General features: G+C 37.4%; 1 protein-coding gene across 2 annotated transcripts in view; it reads left to right on the top strand.

Moving 5' to 3' along the window:
* Positions 1-14,392: 14,392 nt before the first annotated feature.
* Positions 14,393-22,762, top strand: part of DNAH6 (dynein axonemal heavy chain 6) — a 325,727-nt gene continuing 317,357 nt past the window's right edge. The window contains exons 1-3 of one of the 2 annotated variants that reach the window (XM_054547993.1): positions 14,393-14,515; positions 15,171-15,270; positions 15,443-15,978. In XM_054547993.1, coding sequence (XP_054403968.1) covers positions 15,754-15,978 — 225 coding nt within the window. In that variant the 5' untranslated portion in view covers positions 14,393-14,515; positions 15,171-15,270; positions 15,443-15,753. The remainder of the gene's footprint in view (positions 14,516-15,170; positions 15,271-15,442; positions 15,979-22,762) is intronic. The other variant, XM_024242264.2, reaches the window with a different exon arrangement.

Raw genomic sequence — 22,762 nt, 5'->3', positions numbered from 1 at the left:
CTACTAATTTTGGATTTGGCTTACTCTTGATTTTCCAGTTCTTTAAGAAGCATCATTAGATTGTTTATTTGAAGTTCTTCTTCTTTTTTCATGTAGGCATTTATAGCTATAAACGTCCCTCTTAGTACCGCTTTTGCTGTATCCCATAGGGTTTGGTATATTGTGTTTTCATTATGATTTGCTCAAGAAATTTTTCAATCTTCTTCTTAATTTCTTCATTGACTCCTGGTCATTCGGAGCATATTGTTTACTTTCCACCTATTTGTATATGTCCAAAATTCCTCCTGTTATTAATTTCTAATTTTATTCCTTTGTGGTCAGAGAAGATACTTGATATTATTTCAATTTTAAAAATGTTTTCAGGCTTGTCTTGTGACCTAACATGTGGGCTTTCCTTGAGAATAATTCATGTGCTGAGGAAAAGAATGTGCATTTTGTAGCCATTGGATGAAATGTTCTGTATTTATCTATTAGATCCATTTGCTGTATAGTGCAGATTAAGTCTGATGTTTCTTTTTTGATTTTCTGTCTGGAAGATCTGTCCAATGTCGAAAGTAGGGTGTTGGAAGTTTCCAGCTATTATTGTATTGGAGCCTATCCTAGCTCTAACAGTATTTGCTTTATATGCATTGGGTGCATATATATTTATAATTGTTATATTTTCTTGCTGAATTGACCCGTTTATCATTATATACTGACCTTCCTTGTCTCTTATAGTTTCAGTCTTGAAATCTATTTTGTGCGATATAAGTATAGCAACTGCTGCTCTTTTTTTGTTTCTATTGGCATGGAATATCTGTTTTCATCCCTTTATTTTTCATCTATATGTGTCTTTATAGGGAATATGTGTTTCTTATAAGCAATGGATCAATGGGTCTTGTTTTTCCTTCATTCAGCCAGTCTGTGTCTTTTGATTGGAGAGTTAAGTTTATTTACATTCAATGTTATTATTTAGAACTAAGCACTTACTCCTGCCATTTTGTTATTTGCTTTCTGGTTGTTTTGTGGTCTTCCCTTCCTTCTTTCTTTCCTGTCTTCCAGTAGTAAAGGTGATTTTCCTTGGTGATATTATTTAGTTGTGTGTGTGTGTGTGTGTGTGTGTGTGTGTGTGTCTGTGTGTCTGTGTGTGTGTGTGTGTCTTCGTTGTATGTTTTTGGTTTGAGATCACCATGAGGCTTGCAAATACTGTTTTATATGTTATGTTAACCTGATAACAACTTAACACTGTTTGCATAAACAAACAAACAAAGGAAGAGAAAACTAATAAAAACTCTACGCTTTAACTTCATCCCCCCAATTTTAAACTTTTTGTTGTTTCTAGTTATATTTTATTGTACCATGTCTTGAAATGTTGCTGTAGTTATTATTTTTGTTATTGTTTCATCATTTAGTCTTTATACTTAGGACAAGAGTACAAGAGTCATTTACACACCACAGTTACAGTGTTACAATATTCTGGTTTTTTGTGACTTACCAGTGAGTTTGTAGCTTCAGGTGATCATTTATTGCTCACTAATGTTGTTTCTTTTCTGACTGAAGTATTCCCCTCAGCATTTTTTGTAGGACAGGTCTGGTGATGATGAAATCCCTTGGCTTTCATTTTTCTAGAAAAGGCTTTATTTCTCTTTCGTGTTTGATGATGGATATTTTCACCAGACATACTATTCTAGGGTAAAAGTTTTGGTTTTTTTTTTCCAACACTTTAAATGTCATGCCACTCTCTCCTGGCCTGTAAGTTTTCCATGGAAAAGGCTCTTGGCAGATGTATTGAAGCTCCATTGTATGTTATTTGTTTCTTTACTCTTGTTGCTTTTAGGATCCTTTCTTTATCCTTGACCTTTGGGAGTTTGATTATTAAATGCCTTGAGATAGTCTTCTTTAGATTAACTCTGCTAGGTGTACTGTAACATTCTTGTACTTGGATATTTATGTCTTTCTCTAAGTTTGGGAAGTTCTCTGTTATTATCTCTTTGAATATATTTTCTACCCATATCTCTTTCTCCACATCCTCTTTTAGGCCAATAACTGTTAGAGTTGCCTTTTTGGGACTATTTTTTAGATCCTGTAGGCATACTTGTTTTTTATTATTTTTTTCTTTTGTCTCCTCTGACCGTGTATTTTCAAATACCCTGTCTTCAAGCTCAGTAATTCCTTCCTTTGCTTGATCAATTCTAATATTAAAGGACTCTAATGCATTCTTCGGTATGTCAGTTGCATTTTTCAGTGCCAGAATTTCTGCTTGATTCTTTTTTTCAATCTCTTTTTAAAATTTATTTGATAGAATTCTGAATTCTTTCTCTCTGTTGTCTTGAATTTCTTTGAGTTTCCTCAACACAGCTATTTTGAATTCTCTGTCTGAAAGGTCACATATCTTTGTCTCTCAAGGATTGGTTTCTGGTGCCTTATTTAGTTCGCTTACTGAGGTCATGTTTTCCTGGATGGTGTTGATGCTAGTACGTGTTCTCCAGTGTCTGGAAATCGAAGAATTAGGTATTTATTGTAGTTTTCACTGTTGGGGCTTGTTTGTAGCCATCCTTCTTCAGAAGGCTTTCCAGATATCTGAAAGGACTTGGCTGTTTTAATCTAAGCTGTGTCTGCTTGAGGGAGCACCCCAAACCCAGTAACACTGTGGTTTTTGCAGACTCATAGAGGTACCTCCTTGATGGACTTGGATAATATCCTGTAGAATTCTATTATATTCATCTATATGTCTATTCTTATGACATTACCACACCATTTTGATAATTGTAGCTTTGTAGTAAGTTTTGAAATGGGAAAATGTGAGTGCTGCAACTTTGTTTTTCCTTTTCAATATTGTTTGGGCTACTTAAGCCCCCTTGCAATTCCATGTGAATTTTAGGATTAGCTTGTCAACTTTTATAAACAACAGTTGTAGTTTTGACAGGGATTGTATTGAATCTGTACATCAATTTGGGGAGTATTGCCATCTTAATAATAGTAAGTTTTCAGATTCATGAACACACGATGCCTTGCCATTTACACAGGTCTTAAATTTCTTTCAGCAATGTTTTTCAGTTTTCAGCATGAGTCTTGCACATCTTTGATTCAATTTATTTCTACATATTTTATCATTTGCAATGCTATTATACATGGAATTGTTTTCTTTTTCATTTTTTGATTGTCCATTCCAAGTACATAGGAATACAACTGATTTTTGTGGGTTGATCATGTATCCTGTGACTTTGTTAAACTCACTTATTAGTTCTAATCATATTTTGTCAATGCTTTAAGATTTTTATATAAGATAATTTCATCTATGAATAGAGATAGTTTTACTTCTTCCTTTCCAACCTGGATACCTTTTATCTCCTTTTCTTGCCTAATTTCCCTGGTTTGAAATTTCAGTACAATATCAAATTGAAGTGGCAAGATCAGACATACTTCCTTTATTTCTAATCTTAGCAGGAAAGTTTTCAGGCTTTCAGCATGGAGTATGATGTTAGCTATGGGTTTTTCATATGCCCTTCATCAGGTTGAAGATGTTTTCTTCTATTCCTAGTTTGTTTAATGTTTTTTTTTTTATTTTTTTTTAGGTTCTTTTTTTATTATTATACTTTAAGTTTTAGGGTACATGTGCACAACATGCAGGTTAGTTACATATATATATACATGTGCCATGTTGGTGTGCTGCACCATTAACTTGTCATTTAACATTAGGTATATCTCCTAATGCTATCCCTCCCCACTCCCTCCACCCCACAACAGGCCCCAGTGTGTGATGTTCCCCTTCCTGTGTCCATGTGTTTTCATTGTTCAATTCCCACCTGTGAGTGAGAACATGCAGTGTTTGGTTTTTTGTCCTTGCAATAGTTTGCTGAGAATGATGGTTTCCAGCTTCATCCATGTCCCTACAAAGGACATGAACTCATCATTTTTTTATGACTGCATAGTATTCCATAGTGTATATGTGCCACATTTTCTTAATCTAGTCTATCAGTGTTGGACATTTAGGTTGGTTCCAAGTCTTTGCTATTGTGAATAGTGCCGCAGTAAACATACATGTGCATGTGTCTTTATAGCAGCATGATTTATAATCCTTTGGGTATATACCCAGTAATGGGATGGCTGGGTCAAATGGTATTTCTAGTTCTAGATCCCTGAGGAATCGCCACACTGTCTTCCACAATGGTTGAACTAGTTTACAGTCCCACCAACAGTGTAAAAGTGTTCAAGTGTTCCTTTTTCTCCACATCCTCTCCAGCACCTGTTGTTTCCTGCCTTTTAATGATCACCATTCTAACAGGTGTGAGATGGTATCTCATTGTGGTTTTGATTTGCATTTCTCTGATGGCCAGTGAGGATGAGCATTTTTTCATGTGTCTTTTGGCTGCATAAATGTCTTCTTTTGAGAAGTGTCTGTTCATATCCTTTGCCCACTTTTTGATGGGGTTGTTTGTTTTTTTCTTGTAAATTTGTTTGAGTTCATTGTAGATTCTGGATATTAGCCTTTTGTCAGATGAGTAGATTGCAAAAATTTTCTCCCATTCTGTAGGTTGCCTGTTCACTCTGATGGTAGTTTCTTTTGCTGTGCAGAAGCTCTTTAGTTTAATTAGATCCCATTTGTCAATTTTGGCTTTTGTTGCCATTGCTTTTGGTGTTTTAGACATGAAGTCCTTGCCCATGCCTATGTCCTGAATGGTATTGCCTAGGCTTTCTTCTAGGGTTTTTATGGCTTTAGGTCTAACATGTAAGTCTTTAATCCATCTTGAATTAATTTTTGTATAAGGTGTAAGGAAGGGATCCAGTTTCAGCTTTCTACATATGGCTAGCCAGTTTTCCCAGCACCATTTATTAAATACGGAATCCTTTCGCATTTCTTGTTTTTGTCAGGTTTGTCAAAGATCAGATGGTTGTAGATATGCGGCATTATTTCTGAGGGCTCTGTTCTGTTCCATTGGTCTATATCTCTGTTTTGGTACCAGTACCATGCTGTTTTGGTTACTGTAGCCTTGTAGTATAGTTTGAAGTCAGGTAGCGTGATGCCTCCAGCTTTGTTCTTTTGGCTTAGGATTGACTTGGCAATGCGGGCTCTTTTTTGGTTCCATATGAACTTTAAAGTAGTTTTTTCCAATTCTGTGAAGAAAGTCTTTGGTAGCTTGATGGGGATGGCATTGAATCTATAAATTACCTTGGGAAGTATGGCCATTTTCACGATATTGATTCTTCCTACCCATGAGCATGGAATGTTCTTCCATTTGTTTGTATCCTCTTTTATTTCATTGAGCAGTGGTTTGTAGTTCTCCTTGAAGAGGTCCTTCACGTCCCCTCTAAGTTGGATTCCTAGGTATTTTATTCTCTTTGAAGCAATTGTGAATGGGAGTTCACTCATGATTTGGCTCTCTATCTGTTTTTGGTGTATAAGAATGCTTGTGATTTTTGTAGATTGATTTTGTATCCTGAGACTTTGCTGAAGTTGCTTATCAGCTTAAAGAGATTTTGGGCTGAGACAATGGGTTTTTCTAGATATACAATCATGTCATCTGCAAACAGGGACAATTTGACTTCCTCTTTTCCTAATTGAATACCCTTTATTTCCTTCTCCTGCCTAATTGCCCTGGCCAGAACTTCCAACACTACGTTGAATAGGAGTAGTGAGGGAGGGCATTCCTGTCTTGTGCCAGTTTTGAAAGGGAATGCTTCCAGTTTTTGCCCATTCAGTATGATATTGGCTGTGGTTTTGTCATAGACAGCTCTTATTATTTTGAGATGTGTCCCATCAATACCTAATTTATTGAGAGTTTTTAGCATGAAGCATTGTTGAATGTTGTCAAAGGCCTTTTCTGCATCTGTTGAAATAATCGTATGGTTTTTGTCATTGGTTCTGTTTGTATGCTGGATTATGTTTATTGATTTGCATATGTTGAACTAGCCTTGCATCCCAGGGATGAAGCCCACTTGATCATGGTGGATAAGCTTTTTGATGTGCTGCTGGATTTGGTTTACCAGTATTTTATTGAGGATTTTTGCATCAATGTTCATCAGGGATATTGGTCCAAAATTCTCTTTTTTGGTTTTGTCTCTGCCAGGCTTTGGTATCAGGATGATACTGGCCTCATAAAATGAGTTAGGGAGGATTCCCTCTTTTTCTATGGATTGGAATAGTTTCAGAAGGAATGGTACCAGCTCCTCCTTGTACCTCTAGTAGAATTCGGCTGTGAATCCGTCTATTCCTGGACTTTTTTTGGTTGGTAAGCTATTAATTATTGCCTTAATTTCAGAGCCTGTTATTGGTCTATTTAGAGATTCAACTTCTTCCTGGTTTAGTCTTGGGAGAGTGTATGTGTAGAGGAATTTATCCATTTCTTCTAGATTTTCTAGTTTATTTGCATAGACATGTTTATAGTATTCTCAGATGGCAGTTTGTATATCTGTGGGATCGGTGGTGATATCCCCTTTATCATTTTTTTTTGCGTCTATTTGATTCTTTTCTCTTTTCTTCTTTATTAGTCTTGCTAGCAGCCTATGAATTTTGTTGATCTTTTCAAAAAACCAGCTCCAGGATTCATTGATTTTTTGAAGAGTTTTTTGTGTTTCTATTTCCTTCAGTTCTGCTCTGATCTTAGTTATTTCTTGCCCTCTGCTAGCTTTTGAATGTGTTTACTCTTGCTTCTCTAGTTCTTTTAATTGTGATGTTAGGGTGTCAATTTTAGATCTTTCCTGCTTTCTCTTGTGGGCATTTAGTGCTCTAAATTTCCCTCTACACACTGCTTTGAATGTGTCCCAGAGATTCTGGTACATTGTGTCTTTGTTCCCATTGTTTTCAAAGAACATCTTTATTTCTGCCTTCATTTCGTTATGTGCCCAGTAGTCATTCAGGAGCACGTTGTTCAGTTTCCATGTAGTTGAGCAGTTTTGAGTGAGTTTCTTAATCCTGAGTTCTCGTTTGATTGCACTGTGGTCTGAGAGACAGTTTCTCATAATTTCTGTTCTTTTACATTTGCTGAGGAGTGCTTTGCTTCCTACTATGTGGTCAATTTTGGAATAAGTGTGGTGTGGCGCTGAGAAGAATTTATATTGTTGATTTGGGGTGGAGAGTTCTGTAGATGTCTATTAGGTCCACTTGGTGCAGAGCTGAGTTCAATTCAGGGATATCCTTGTTAACTTTCTGTCTCGTTCATCTGTCTAATGTTGACAATGGGGTGCTAAAGTCTCTCATTATTATTGTGTGGGAGTCTAAGTCTCTTTCGAGGTCTCTAAGGACTTGCTTTATGAATCTGGGTGCTCCTGTATTGGGTGCGTATATATTTAGGATAGTTAGCTCTTCTCGTTGAATTTATCCCTTTACCATTATGTAATGGCCTTCTTTGTCTCTTTTGATACTTATTAGTTTAAAGTCTGTTTTATCAGAGACTAGGATTGCAACCCCTGCCTTTTTTTGTTTTCCATTTGCTTGGTAGATCTTCCTCCATCCCTTTATTTTGAGCCTATGTGTGTCTCTGCACGTGAGATGGGTCTCCTGAATACAGCACACTGATGGGTGTTGACTCTTTATCCAATTTGGCAGTCTGTGTCTTTTAATTGGAGCATTTAGCCCATTTACATTTAAGGTTAATATTGTTATGTGCGAATTTGATCCTGTCATTATGATGTTAGCTGGTTATTTTGCTCTTTAGTTGATGCAGTTTCTTCCTAGCCTCGATGGTCTTTACAATTTGGCATGTCTTTGCAGTGGCTGGTATCGGTTGTTCCTTTCCATGTTTAATGCTTCCTTCAGGAGCTCTTTTAGGGCAGGCCTGGTGGTGACAAAATCTCTCAGCATTTGCTTGTCTGTAAAGGATTTTATTTCTCCTTCACTTATGAAGCTTAGTTTGACTGGATATGAAATTCTGGGTTGAAAATTCTTTTCTTTAAGAATGTTGAATATTGGCCCCCACTCTCTTCTGCCTAATAGAGTTTCTGCTGAGGCTGCCCTTTACATTTTTTCCTTCATTTCAACTTTGGTGAATCTGACAATTATATGTCTTGGAGTTGCTCTTCTCAAGGAGTATCTTTGTGGTGTTCTCTGTATTTCCTGAATCTGAATGTTGGCCTGCCTTGCTAGATTGGGGAAGTTCTCCTGGATAATATCCTGCAGAGTGTTTTCCAACTTGGTTCCATTCTCCCCGTCACTTTCAGGTACACCAATCAGATGCAGATTTCGTTTTTTCACATAGTCCCATATTTCTTGGAGGCTTTGTTCATTTCTTTTTATTCTTTTTTCTCTAAACTTCCCTTCTCGCTTCATTTCATTCATTTGATCTTCCATCACTGATACCCTTTCTTCCAGTTGATCGAATCGGCTACGGAGGCTTGTGCATTCTTCACGTAGTTCTCGTGCCTTGGTTTTCAGCTCCATTAGGTCCTTTAAGGACTTCTCTGCATTGGTTATTTAGTTAGCCATTCGTCTAATTTTTTTCAATGTTTTAACTTCTTTGCCATGGGTTCAAACTTCCTTCTTTAGCTCAAAGTAGTTTGATCGTCTGAAGCCTTCTTCTCTCAACTCGTCAAAGTCATTCTCCTTCCAGCTTTGTTCCGTTGCTGGTGAGGAGCTGCATTCCTTTGGAGGAGGAGAGGCGCTCTGATTTTTAGAGTTTTCAGTTTTTCTGCTCTGTTTTTTCCCCATCTTTGTGGTTTTATCTACCTTTGGTCTTTGATGATGGTGACGTACAGATGGGGTTTTGGTGTGGATGTCCTTTCTGTTTGTTAGTTTTCCTTCTAACAGTCAGGACCCTCAGCTGCAGGTCTGTTGGAGTTTAGTGGAGGTCCACTCCAGACCCTGTTTGCCTGGGTATCAGCAGCAGAGGCTGCAGAACAGTGGGTATTCATGAACAGCAAATGTTGCTGCCTGGTCATTCCACTGGAAGTTTTGTCTCAGAGGAGTTCCCGGCTGTATGAGGTGTCAGTCTGCCCCTACTGGTGGGTGCCTCCCAGTTGGGCTACTCAGGGGTCAGGGAGCCACTTGAGGAGGCAGTCTGTCCGTTGTCAGATCTCCAGCTGTGTGCTGGGAGAACCACTACTCTCTTCAAAGCTGTCAGACAGGGACATTTAAGTCTGCAGAGGATTCTGCTGCCTTTTGTTTGGCTGTTCCCTGCCCCCAGAGGTGGAGTCTACAGAGGCAGGCAGGCCTCCTTGAGCTGTGGTGGGCTCCACCCAGTTCAAGTTTCCCGGCTGCTTTGTTTACCTACTCAAGCTTCGGCAATGGCGGGTTCCTGTCCCCCAGCCTCACTGCCGCCTTGCAGTTTGATCTCAGACTGCTGTGCTAGCAATGAGTGAGGCTCCGTGGGCACAGCACCCTCCAAGCCAGGTGCGGGATATAATCTCCTGGTGTGCCATTTGCTAAGACTGTTGGAAAAGCGCAGTATTAGGGTGACAGTGACCCAATTTTCCAGGTGCCGTCTGTCACCCCTTTCTTTGACTAGGAAAGGGAATTCCCTGACCCCTTGCGCTTCCCAGGTGAGGTGATGCCTCGCCCTGCTTCAGCTTACTCTTGATGCACTGCATCCACTGTCCTGCACCCACTTTCTGGCACTCCCCAGTGAGATGAACCCAGTACCTCAGTTGGAAATGCAGAAATCACCTGTCTTCTGCATCGCTCACGCTGGGAGCTATAGACTGGAGCTGTTCCTATTCCTTGTTTAATGTTTTTATAATGAAAGAGTGATGGATTTTTATCAGATGCTTTTTCCTGCATATATTGAGTTGATCATGCTGTCTTTTTCCCCTCTTCTTCTGTTAATATGATGTATTACATTTATGATTTTTTTATGTTGAACTACTTTTGCATTCCTGTGATGAATCATACTTACCCGTGGTGTACAATCCTTTGAATATACTGCTGGATTCAGTTTGCTAGTATTTCTGATTTTATTTCATGTGTTCAGAAAGATATTTTGTATGATTTCAAAATTTTAAAATTTATTGAGACTTGTTTTGTGACCTAACATATGGTCTATCCCAGAGAATGCTTCATGTGCCCTTGAAAAGAAAGTGTTTTCTGTTGTTTTGGGGGTGGGACATTTTATAGATGTTTTTCAGGCCTGTTTGTTTTATAGTGTTTCTCAATTATTCTATTTCCTTATTAAACTTTTCTATAGTCCCTTAGTCAATTTGGTGTGACTATAATGGAATACAGAACACAGGCTGGATAATTCATAAAGAACAAAGATTTATTTCTTACAGTTCTGGAGGCTGGGAAGTCCAAAATTGAGAGGCCAGTGGCATCTAGTAAGGGACCTCATGTTGCATTCCCCCATAATGGAAGATGGAAGGGCAAGAGAATACATGAGAGAACAAGAGAGGGTCCAACTCACTTTTATAAGAAGCCTTCTCAATAACTAGCCCACTCCCAAGAAAACAACATGAATCCATTCATGAGGTCTCTGCATTAGGTCTCCATTTTGACCTAATCACCTCTTATTAGGCCCCACTTCTCAACACTGTTGCATTGAGGATTAATTTTCCAACATATGAACTTCAGGGGACACATTCAAACCGCAGCAATAGTTTTTCTATCATTACTGAAAGCTAGAATCTTCAACTACTATTGTTGAATTATCTATTTCTCCCTTTGATTCTGTTGGTTATTACTTCATATATTTTGGGGCTGTGTTGTTAGGTGAATATATGTTTTAATTGTTCTAGCTTCTTGATGGATTGACTCTTTTCATAACTTTTATCTCTCATCACAATTTTTGTCTTAAAGTCTATTTTGTTTAATATTAGCATAGCCACTGCAGCTTTCTTTTGCTTAGAGTATGCATTAAATATCCTTTTTCCATTATTTTATTTCAACTATCCGTGTTTTTGAATCTAAAGTATGTCTCTTATAGACAATATGTATTTGAGTCATGTTTTTTATTCATTCTGCCTTTTAACTGATAAGTTTAATCAATTTACATTTAATGTAATTACTGATGAGGAAGGACTTACTTTTGACATTTTCTATTTGTTTTCTATATGTTATTTTTCAATTCTTTCACTATTGCCTTCTTTTGTATGAGGTAGATTTTTTTAAGTGTATCATTTTGGTTCACTTTTTATCTATTTTTTTAAGTTATTTTCTTAGTGGTTGCCCTATGATTACAATTAACATCTTAATTTATAATTAATCAAGTTTTTCTTCCTGTAAGTGGACCATACTTTCTTTGTTTGCATGTTTCATACTTTTGGTTGAAAATTGAATATTGGATATGTTGAATATTATAATATGGTAACTCTGGAAATCAGATTCTCCTGCCTTCTAAGAATTTGTTGTTTCTGCCTGCTGTAGGTTGTATTTGTTTGTTGCTGACTTTTGTAAACTATTATTTAAAGACTGTATGCTTTGTCACATGTGGTTACTGAAATCTCTAAAGTCACTGAAGTCTTACAACTTTTGTGGAAGGATGGACTTTTAGAGTTCCCTACTCTACCATTTTTGCTAATGTTATTCCCATAATTACTTTTAAATTTTATATTGTCATTATCCTTGAACATTTCATAAATATTTTATGCATTCTATATTTAAGAGTTCTAATATATAATGTGCTTGCCTTTTAAGTCTTGTTTGTTCTGCTAACTCTTGTTTGGAGTGGCTTGTTTTCTTGTATGCTCGGGGTTTTTTTAATTGTAAATTTATATTTGGCTGAAACTAACTTGCGAGAATTCTAAGCACTCAGAGTTGATGATGCCTTTCTCTTCATGAGTATTTCCTAGTAGCTTGCATTTTTTTCCCCAGACCACATAGGTAGTGTAAATGAAAAACCCAGAACTAGTTTTGTCTATACTCATAAATTCCTGGGGGAGACTATTATATTTTTAACAATTTTTTCCACCTGTATCTGCAGGTAGAAATATGCTGGTTTTCCTGTAGGTTTTTGTCGCTGCCAGTTTTTTCCTAGTCCAACCTATTACTGAGGGGATAATTCTTCCAACAGTCTCAGATGTGTGTGGCAACTGTAGTTTGCTCTTCCATTTTATGTAGACTCAAGCAAGGCCTAGTCTTCTATTTCTCCTCAGCATTAATCCCTGAAGCTATATGTTCTTTGTATAGGCATTTGTACCCACAGCACCCACAGCTTCCATGTTATTTATTGCTCTGGTTTCATCTGATTATTATTTTGACACTTGAGGATTCCCTTATTTCTGTGAGCCCTGCTATACTCCACTATATATCCAGAAGCAGAATTCTATGATTCAATAATCTTGGGCTCAAATTCGTATAGAAATTTAAGTTGATGGATCTGGATTTGTATCTCAGCTCTGCCACTTACTACCTCTGAAGTGACTTGGGAAAGTCACATAACCTCTTTAAGCCTCAATTTCCTATCCGTGGAATAGGTATAATAATACCTCTAACATAAGGTTATTGCAATGATTAGTGGAATAGCACCCATCACAAATGGCCTGGTATATAAATCTTAACCTAATGCTAAAAAAATTTTAACTGCATTTACTTTTACTATTAAAGATGTGAACTTGTGAGTAACCATTTGTAACCTAGTTCTTTAGCTATGAAATAGGAATTTCATGTTTGTTAGCAGTACTTAAGAAAATGAATGCAAAGTATAAAGCACAGTACTTGGCACATAAGAAACACTAATGAAATGTAACAATTATCTATAAGAACTATAAAAATAGCAGGCTATACACAAAGCTGTCTACATTGATTTAGTAAGTGGTCAGTTGATAATGAAGATAACATCTTGCCACATTAAAAAATAAGCTTGGAGAGATTTGATGAGTAGTGTTTCATATAGTAATATCTTTGTAAAAATATGTCTATGTCTTCCAATCCTCCCCACCCCCACTTCACCACACTCACACACACACACACACACACACACACACACACACTCCTTAGCTTTTGGAGTGCTTTCAGCTGCACATGGTAACAGTTGTATACAATCCACCTTAATCTAAAAAAGGGAGTCTAGGATTGAGGAGCAATAGATTTGTCTCCATTACATAAACTTGAAGGGAACAGATTAAAATTTTCACTGCATATCTGAAATGAAATCTATTTTGAGGGTGTGGCTAACATTGCTTGTTATTATAACTTTATGCTTCGATGTATTGAGTTGGCTTTGAATTTCTTTTTCCATTATTAATTTATATCAGTGATTGCATTTTACTAGCTGACTAATTAGTTTTGTGTGTATTTTTCATCTCTGGGAAATTAATCTTTATTTTGTCTACATTTGAAGTTTTTCAGAATTTTTTAATTTTTTTCTAAACTGACTTTACTCTCTTGCTGTTTCCAGTTTCTCATTAGGGATTGGGAGATCTGCATTCTAGTTTTGTCTGTGGCACAACTAGCTGCCTGACCTGGAGTAAAGCACTTGCTTTCTCTGGGCTTCAGTTCCCTTACTAATCAAATAGGGGAGTTGGATTATGTGACCTGTAATCTCCATTTTAGCTCTATCTATGATTTAGAGAATCATACCGGCATATCAAATACATACCTGAATATGTTAAGGTTGAGAAGATGCAGGCTGTGAGTACAATAATGTAAAGAACTTCACGTAGAGCAAGAAACAAATATCAAGGTAACAAAGAGCAACCAAAAAGAGCAAAAGAAAATGATGATTATGTCATTTTGGAGACAAAGTTGAAAACCAGAGCTCGGCCATGTGGTGTAAGGATTCATCAAGACAGGTGAAAGGATTTCTTCCCCGATCAGTAACTGGGATAAGGCATCCCGAGTAAGCAACAGTCCCTGGCCTTCGATGGGGTCGCTCCATGCAAAATTAGCAACAGTCACTTGGGAACTTAAGTGAGATTAAACGCCAGAATAAGTTCCAGGGTCTGCTTTGGTAGAAAGGGCACGGGAACCAAGTAATACGGGCTTATCCTATGCCTGACACTTAGGTTACCTTCCAAGTGGAAAAGGACATTAGTTGGAAGGCCACAGTGGAGTTTAAGGGAAGAGGAGGCCACATTTCTTGAGCCTTAAGACACTCGGGAGGAGGTCGGCGGGTAGGGCAGGGATACAGAGTGGTTGCTCCCTTGGAGAGTGGGACCTCATTTGTCTACACAACCCACATTCCTCTCCTGAAATTCTCGACTCTTTCGGATAAATTTCTATTAAAGTGAACGTCAAGTCAGTCTTACGCCTCTTGAAGGAAAACAGAAAAGAAATTCCTGTAAGAGATTGAGATGGGTGTGAGTGCTCGATAAGCAACGAAACAAACAGAATTAACCACCTCCTTTGGCTGCTCTGCCTACACCTCCTGGCGCAGTACTCAATTCCCAGCGCAGAGGAGGAACCAGGCTGTGCGGATTCTCCAACAATCAGCGAAGTAGGAAATGTTTCGGAGACACTAATTGGCTCGATTGCCTGGCGCGCTCCTGGACCGAAAGCTGTGGCTGGTTGAGGCGTTGCCTGGCGACATGTTACTCAGTGGCGCAGTGCTTCCGTAGAGGCCAGCTGGTTGCTACGCAACAGGAAACATTCCGCGCTACCGAGTACTTTCTACTCCGACCAGGCATTGCTCTCTCTGGAGACCCTCGGCGGTGATTGCTCTGTTCTGACTTGGTGAGTCCTGGGAACCGACCCCCGGGCCTGGGCTCCGATTTCTGGGCCAGAAACAAAGCCTGACTTTCGGAGAACATAAAGGCTCAAAAAGGCAGAGAAAATCAATGGAAAGGCATTTCAGTGATCTCCTATCCGCCCATCATTTTAGAGGGGTGGAAAGTGAGCAATAGCGATATCAAGAGACTTGTCCAAGATCTCACGCTGAGTGGTCAAATCTGGACCTGCGCTGTTAAATACGTAATCATTAGACCTCGTGTGGCTAGTCTGAATTGAAATGTGCTCATATGTAAAAAGCACACTGGACTTTGAAGGCGTAGTACCAAAAGACAACATAAGATATCACTATAATTTTTATACTGTGTGTTCAAATGATTATGTTTTGTATATGGTAAATAAAACACATTATTAAAATTAATTTTACCTATTTCTTTTTTAAAAATGCTATTACTTGAAAATTAATTGCATACAAAGCTCTCATATTTCTATTGGCCAGCACTGATCTATATAAACCTAGGTCTGCCGACACCTGATTCAAGACCTCTTGTGCTAACCCTATTTTGGAAGGTGTTTCGAAGTATCTCCACTCATCTAATGGGGTGAAATTGTGCGTGGTGGTGCAGAGTGCAAGACCATTACAAAAGGCTCATATTTCTAGTGTTTTAGGACCTTGCTACTCAAAGTGTATGAATCAGAACCTTCATTTTAACAAGCTCTGCAAGTGATTGTCCTGCACGTTAAAGCTCCAGAAGCACTGTGTAAGAAATTAGCCCTCAATTCTTTTTTTTCCTATGTTTCTTCTTGAGTACATACACTGTATTTTTCAGACTGCGTGTACTAGAATTAGCTGCATTTTGAACAAATTCCGCAGGAGATGAGAAACATTGATCTCAATACTAATTACATTTCCTTTTGTCCTTCCAAATCTAGACCAGTGTGGTCCCCAGATGAGCAGCAGCAGCAGCAGCATCCGCCAAGAACTTGCAAGAAATGCAAATTCCTGGGTTCCACCCTAGCTACAGGGGTTCTTGAAGCCTAGGCACAGTTTCTAATTTTTTATTCCTTTGGTTCAAGTCCTCAGTTCGGGAAGACTGGGGTAACTTTGATGGGTTTTATTTGAGGGAAGTGAGCGAATTCAACTCTTCCTAGTCCTTAAGTCCCTCTCCAGTAGCCTCCTTCCCCAGTCCTTTTGATCTACTTTTCATTTTCTTTTTCCTCACCTATTCTTTTCAGGAGTAAGGATGACTTTTCGGGCCACAGATAGTGAATTTGACCTCACAAATATTGAAGAATATGCTGAAAATTCTGCACTTTCAAGACTGAATAATATAAAAGCCAAACGAAGACTGAGTTATGTGACATCCACAGAAAATGAATCTGATACACAAATCCTAACGTTTAGGCACATTACAAAAGCTCAGGAGAAGACAAGAAAACGACAGCAGCCTATAAAACTAGAGCCTTTGGTAAGTTCAAAAACCATTGTTTTAGCCTCTGTAGCCACAGAGGAAGTTGCAAAATTGCTTTGGAGGATGGAAGTCATTTCCAGACTCTGAATTGACAAAGAAGGAATGAAAAGCTAAAAGATAATAACTGTTTATGTAGTTGTAAATACGGTAAATATTTATTAAACAAATATTAAGTTCTAGGCACTGTTTAAGTTGAAGGATACAGTGATGAACAAAGTTTTCAGGCAGATAAGTCCTCTCTAGGATTATGTACAATACAGATACTTAACTATGTGTGCTATTAGGCACTTTTAGATATTAGGGTACCATTTAACACTGAGAAGTTTAGTAAACGTTATATTTAGTTGTATAGTTTTATTATTTTCAAAGTACATGCCTTTGTATTTAAAAAATTGTGTGCATGTTGAAAATACTTAATTTTTAGAAACCATTTATGCCCTTGGATAATTATAAATGCATGTAAAGAGCCATGAAAGCAAAAAAATTAAAAAGTGAAAGTTGTCCTCTCCACCTTTAGACGTTAGCTACCATCATTACTGGTGTGCCCTTCAGACTGTTTTGTTTATTCAAATGTATTTGCACATATATTTGTGTCTATAAACATAGATAGTTTTAAGATTATACAATACATACTGATCGCAAAAGTGTTTATTTCACTTAAACATATAGAAATGTTTCTAATCCTTGCATATAGAGGTGTCTTTTCTAACAGCTACACTGTATTTTGTTGCATAGAGGTGCCATAACATAGTACTGGTTAGCTGGTCTCATATTGATGTGAGCTCAAGTAATTTCATTCTTGTTTTTTGTTTTGCTTTTATTTGGTTTTGTTTATTTTGTTTTTATTTTGCTATTTCAGATAATGCTGTGTTGAATGACATTGTCTTTATACACATCAAGATGCATTCCTAGAAATGGTATCTTTAGGTCATATATACATTTTTAATTTCAAAAAACATTACCCAATTGCCCTCTAGAAATTTACCTTTTCACCTACAGTGTACGAGAGGGCCTGTTTGCCCACATCTTTACCAAACCTGTTGCTATAAGTTTTTTTTTTTATTTTTGCTACATTGATATGTTAAAAATGGCATCACATTGTTGTTATAATTTGCATCTTATTCATTTTTCATCACCACATACGTTACTTAATATGTGGATTATCTGTTCATAACCTTTGTCCACTTTAAAATTAAGTTGTCTTGGACCGGGCGTGGTGGGTCACGCCTGTAATCCCAGCACTTTGGGAGGCTGAGGCGGGTGGATCACCTGAGGTCAGGAGTTTGAGACCAGCCTGACCAACATGGAGAAACCCCACCTCTACTAAAAATACAAAATTAGCTGGGCATGATGGCGCATTGCCGGTAATCCCAGCTACTCGGGAGGCTGAGGCAGGAGAATCGCTTGAACCCGAGAGGCAGAGGTTGTGGTGAGCCGAGATCGCACCATTGCACTCCAGCCTGGGCAACAAGAGTGAAACTCCATCTCAAAAAAATAAATAAATAAATAAATAATTAAGTTGTCTTTATCTTATCTATTTTTAAGTTTTTAAAAATATATTATGGATATTAATCCTTATTTCTTTGCTTCTCAAACTTAAGTTTGAGTACTGATTTCTCTTCAAGGAAAGCATTCTTGATCCATAATGCTGATTTGTTGTTTTTTATTTGATGTTACTTTGTGTGAAAAAACTATTACACTAGGAATTAATTCTAATTGTTAATAAACAAATTGACACCTTAAATACAAAGAAAATACAAAACCAATACAAATGGAATCAACACAAAATGCAAAGTCACCATTGTTGTTGGCTTGACACTGAACCTTCATTTGCACGGTGGATGTGGCACTGACTGCTGCCCTCCTCTTCCCCAGGGTTCAATGTGCCTGCGCCACCACATGTTGTGTGGGGCACCAAGTCCTCCTTCCCATTTTTCTCCCGTGGAATTAATATGAAACTTTTTACATCTATTTCTCTCTGACATACTTGCCTTCACTTGACAAAAGTGTATCACTAACCGTTGATGATTAAAGTTGTTCAATTTGTCACCAATGTCATCTACTCATGTATATTAAAAGTTTGTTATTTGCGTACTCTGTGCCAGGGTTTGAGCCATGCTCTGAGGAATGAACAAAGCAAATGAACAAAAATGAACAAAGCAGACAAGATTAATGTTGACATTCTAGTAATTCTAAATAAGCAGACTGAACAATTTCACCTAGTGATAGTAACTATTTAAAAAATAAGCCAAATGCATGGGCTCATCCCTGTAATCTTAGCACTTTGGGAGGCAAAGGGAGAGGGTCATTGAGCCCAGGAGGTAGAGGCTGCAGTAAGCTGTGCTTATACCACTGCACTCCAGCCTGGGTGACAGAGCGAGATCCTGTCTCTAAAAAAAGAAAAGAAAAGAGTACACGGATTGTGGTAGAGACTCAGAAGAGACTGCTTTAGATTGGGTGACTAGAAAGGTCTCTCCGAGGAGATGTTATCTGAACAAGTCTCAGCCAACAGCCTTGTATCAACTGACAGACATCTGCAATTTAGGCAGAGCTCAGTGGGGACAGCTTGCCTCTACTCCCGTGGGCACCAGCTGAGGCATTGATGCTGTCCCCACTGAGCTCTGCCTAAATTACAGAATTTTTAGCAAGATAAATGTTAGTTTTTAAGTTACTAAGTTTGAGGCAGTATGTTACATACTAACATAACGTGCACAGTATAAATAATACATGAATAAAATAATTCTTACAATATTAAAAAATAACAAGGAAAAAAGTGAAAATGACCTGAAGTTTCACCATGCAGAGAGAAAGTAGCTTAATAGTCTAGTGACTAATTTCACACGTGTGGGTGTCTCTAGTTTGGCTTCTTTTTATAGAGTTGGTAAGAATGTATTTTTGTTATTGACTTCCCTCCCCTCGACTGCCTTCTCCTCTCCCTTTCCCTTCCCCTTCTTCTTCCTATTCTCCTCTTCCCCCCTGCTTCTTTCCCCTCCTCTTCCTTCTTCGTTTCTTCCTCCTCTCTCTTCCCTTACCCCTCCTTCTCCTACTCTCTTTCTTTTCTATTCTTCTTTTACATTTTTTCCTTACCTCCAAATTCCCCAATCTCTGACCCCCTTTTCTATGCCATCTAACATTGACGAAATCTAGTATATGTCCTTTCTTGCCTTTGTCCATGCTGAAACAATTTTATACAAATTTATTTGTAATTTTGTAATTTTACAAATGTATGAAACAATTTGTAATTGTGTTTATTTGTAATATTTTCATGTTACAAATTCATATTTATTTGTAATATGAAAATATTACAAATAAATACAATACATCTAGTTTTTTACACTTAGTGGTGGCATAGTATCTGATTGTATGAATACTCCATAATTTACTAAATCATTCTCCTCTTTTGAGACATTCAGGTTGTTTTGCCAGTATTTCAAATGGTAGAGTAAAATTGTATTATCCTTTTGTATTGGTGCTTATATTCCTGTGAGATAGGGCCCTGTGAGTGGTGTTGTGGAGTTGATGAAAAAATTACATATATGTATAATTACATTTAATTGTATATTAATTTCCATATAATTATACTTAACATATAATTTTACTTAATTCACACATATTTTACCTGGAAACCAGTTTCTCAATCCAATGTACACATGTTGCCTAAATTAAATTGCATTTTCACCCTTAACCTAAGTTATACTATAATCTCTTTCAACTTTTTGTTGCCTGATCTGCATAGGTGAAACTTCACCTTCACACAGGATGCAGCTAGTGTTTTTATGTGTAATTTTTTTAACGTTAATTTTAGGTTTGGGGGTATATGTACAGATTTGTTACATAGGTAAACTAAGGTCATGGGGGTTTGTTGTACAGATTATTTCATCTCTCAGGTACTAAGTGTAGTACACAATAGTTGTTTTTTCTGTTCCTCTCCCTCCTCACACCCTCCTCCCTCAAGTAGACTCCAGGGTCTCTTGTGCCTCTCTTTTTGTTCATGTGTTGTCATCATTTGGCTTTCACTTATAAGTGAGAAAATGTGATATTTGGTTTTCTGTTGCCAAGGATGATGACCTCAAGCTCCATCCATGTTCCTCTGAGGAACATGATCTTGTTCTTTTTTATGGCTGTGTAGTATTTCATGGTGTATATATACCACATTTTCTTTATCCAGTCTACCAATAATGGGCATTTAGACTGATTCCATGTCTTTGCTATTGTGAATAGTGCTGCAGTGAACATACACATGCATGTGTCATTATGGTAGATCAATTTATATTCCTTTGGGTATATACCCAGTAGTGGGATTACTGGCTCAGATGGGAGTTCTGCTTTAGCTATTTGGGGAATCACCACGCTGCTTTCCACAATGGTTGTTATTTTTTATTTTAATTTTTTATTATTTGTCATATTACAAATAAATACAATACTCTCCATCTGGCTTTTTACACTTAATGGTGGCATAGTATCTGATTGTATGACTATTCCATAATTTACTTTTCTTTTTTTTTTATTTTTCAGTAATAGCCATTCTGACTGGTATGAGATAGTATCTCATTGTGGTTTTGATTTGCGTTTCTCTAATGACCAGTGATACTGAGCTTTTTTCCATATGCTTGTTCGCTATGTCTGTGTCTTTTTTTGAAAAGTGTCTGTTCATGTCCTTTGCCCACTTTTTAATGGGCTTGTTTGTTTTTTTTTTTTTTTTTGTAGATTTGTTTAAGTTTCTTGTAGATTCTGGATATTAGACCTTCAAAGATGCATAGCTTACAAATATTTTCTTCTATTCCATAGGTTGTTTTTTCACTCTGTTCATAGTTTCTTTAGCTATGCAGAAGTTCTTAAGTTTAATTAGATCCCATTTGTCAATTTTTTATTTTGTTGCAATTGCTTTTGGTATCTTTGTCATGAAATCTTTGCCAATTCCTATGTTCAGAATGGTATTGCCTAGGTTGTCTTCCAGGGATTTTATAGTTTGGGGTTTTACATTTATGTCTTTAATCCATCTTGAGTTAATTTTTGTATATGGTGTAAAGAAAGGGTCCATTTTTAATCTTCTGCATATGGGTAGCCAGTTATCCCAGTACCATTTATTGGATAGGGAGTCCTTTCTCTATTGCTTGTTTTTGTCAGCTTTGTCAAAGATGACATGGTTGTACATGTGCAGCCTTATTTTTGGGCTCTTTATTCTTTTCTGTTGGTCTACTTGTCTGTTTTTGTACCAGTACCATGTGGTTTTGGTTACTGTAGCCCTGTAGTATAGTTTGAAGTCAGGTAACGTGATGCCTCCAGTGTTCTTCTTTATGCTTAGGATTGCCTTGGCTATTCAGCCTCCTTTTTGGTTCCATATGAATTTTAAGATAGTTTTTTCTAGTTCTGTGAAGAATGTCATTTGTGTTTGATAGGAATAGCCTTATATCTGTAAATTGCTTTGCACAGTATGGCGATTTTAATGATACTGATTCTTCCTATCACGGAGAGCATGGAATGTTTTTTCATTTGTTTGTGTCATCTCTGATTTCTTTGATCAGTGCTTTGTAATTTTCATTGTGGAGACCTTACACCTCCCTGGTTAAAATATTCCTAGGTATTTTATTCTTTTTTATGGCAATTGTGAATAGGATTGGGTTTCTTATTTGGCTCTTGGCTTGACTGCTGTTGATGTACAGGAATGCTAGTAATTTTGGTACATTAATTTTTGTATCTTGAAACTTTGCTGAAATTGTTTATCAGCTGAAGAAGCTTTTGAGCAGAGACTGGGGTTTTCTAGATACAGAATCATGTCATCTGCAAACAGGGATAATTTGACTTCCTCTTTTCCTATTTTGATGCCCCTTATTTCTTTCTCTTGCCTGATTGCTCTGGACAGGACTTCCAATACTATATTGAATAGGAGTGGTGAGAGAGGGCATCCTTATCTTGTGCTGGTTTGCAAGACGAATGCTTCCAGCTTTTAACAATTGAGTGTGATGTTGGCTGTGAGTAATATATGGCTGTTATTTTGAGGTATGTTTCTTTGATACCTAGTTTATTGAGTGTTCAACATGAAGGAATATTGTATTCTATCGAAAGCTTTTTCTGGATCTAGTGAGATAATCATGTTTTTTTTGTCTTTAGTTCTGTTTCTGTGATGAATCACATTTATTGATTTGCATATGTTAAAACAAACTTGCATCTCAGGGATAAAGCCTAATTGATCATGATGGATTAGTTTTTTATGTGCTTCTGGATTCGATTTGCAAGCATTTTGTTGAGGATTCTTGCATCAATGTTTGTCAAGGATATTGGCCTGAAGTTTTCTTTTGTGTGTGTGTGTCTCTGCCAAGTTTTCACATCAGGATGATGCTGGCCTCATAAAATGAGCTGGGGAAGAGTCCCCCCTCCTCAATTTTTTTTAGAATAGTTTCATTAGGAATGGTACCAGCTCTTCTTTGCACATCTGGTAGAATTTGGCTGTGAATCCATCTGGTCATTGCTAGGCTATTACTGACTCGAGTTCGGAGCTCATTATTGGTCTGTTCAGGGAATCAGTTTCTTCCTGGTTCAATCTTGGGAGGGTGTATGTGTCCAGGAATTTATCCATCCCCTCTAGGTTTTTTAGTTTATGTGCATATGGTATTCATAGTAATCATTTATGGTTATTTGTATTTCTGTGGGGTAAGCAATAATATCCCCTTTGTCATTTCTGAATGTGTTTATTTGGATCTTCTCTCTTTCCTTCTTTATTAATCTAGCTATTAATGGCCTATCTGTCTTATTAATGTCTTCAAAAAACCAACTCCTGGAT

This window comes from Pongo abelii, chromosome 12, assembly GCF_028885655.2.
Source record: "Pongo abelii isolate AG06213 chromosome 12, NHGRI_mPonAbe1-v2.0_pri, whole genome shotgun sequence".
NCBI lineage: Eukaryota > Metazoa > Chordata > Mammalia > Primates > Hominidae > Pongo > Pongo abelii.
Note: the sequence above shows the minus strand (reverse complement) of the source record. Positions and strands in the feature narration are given on the sequence as shown.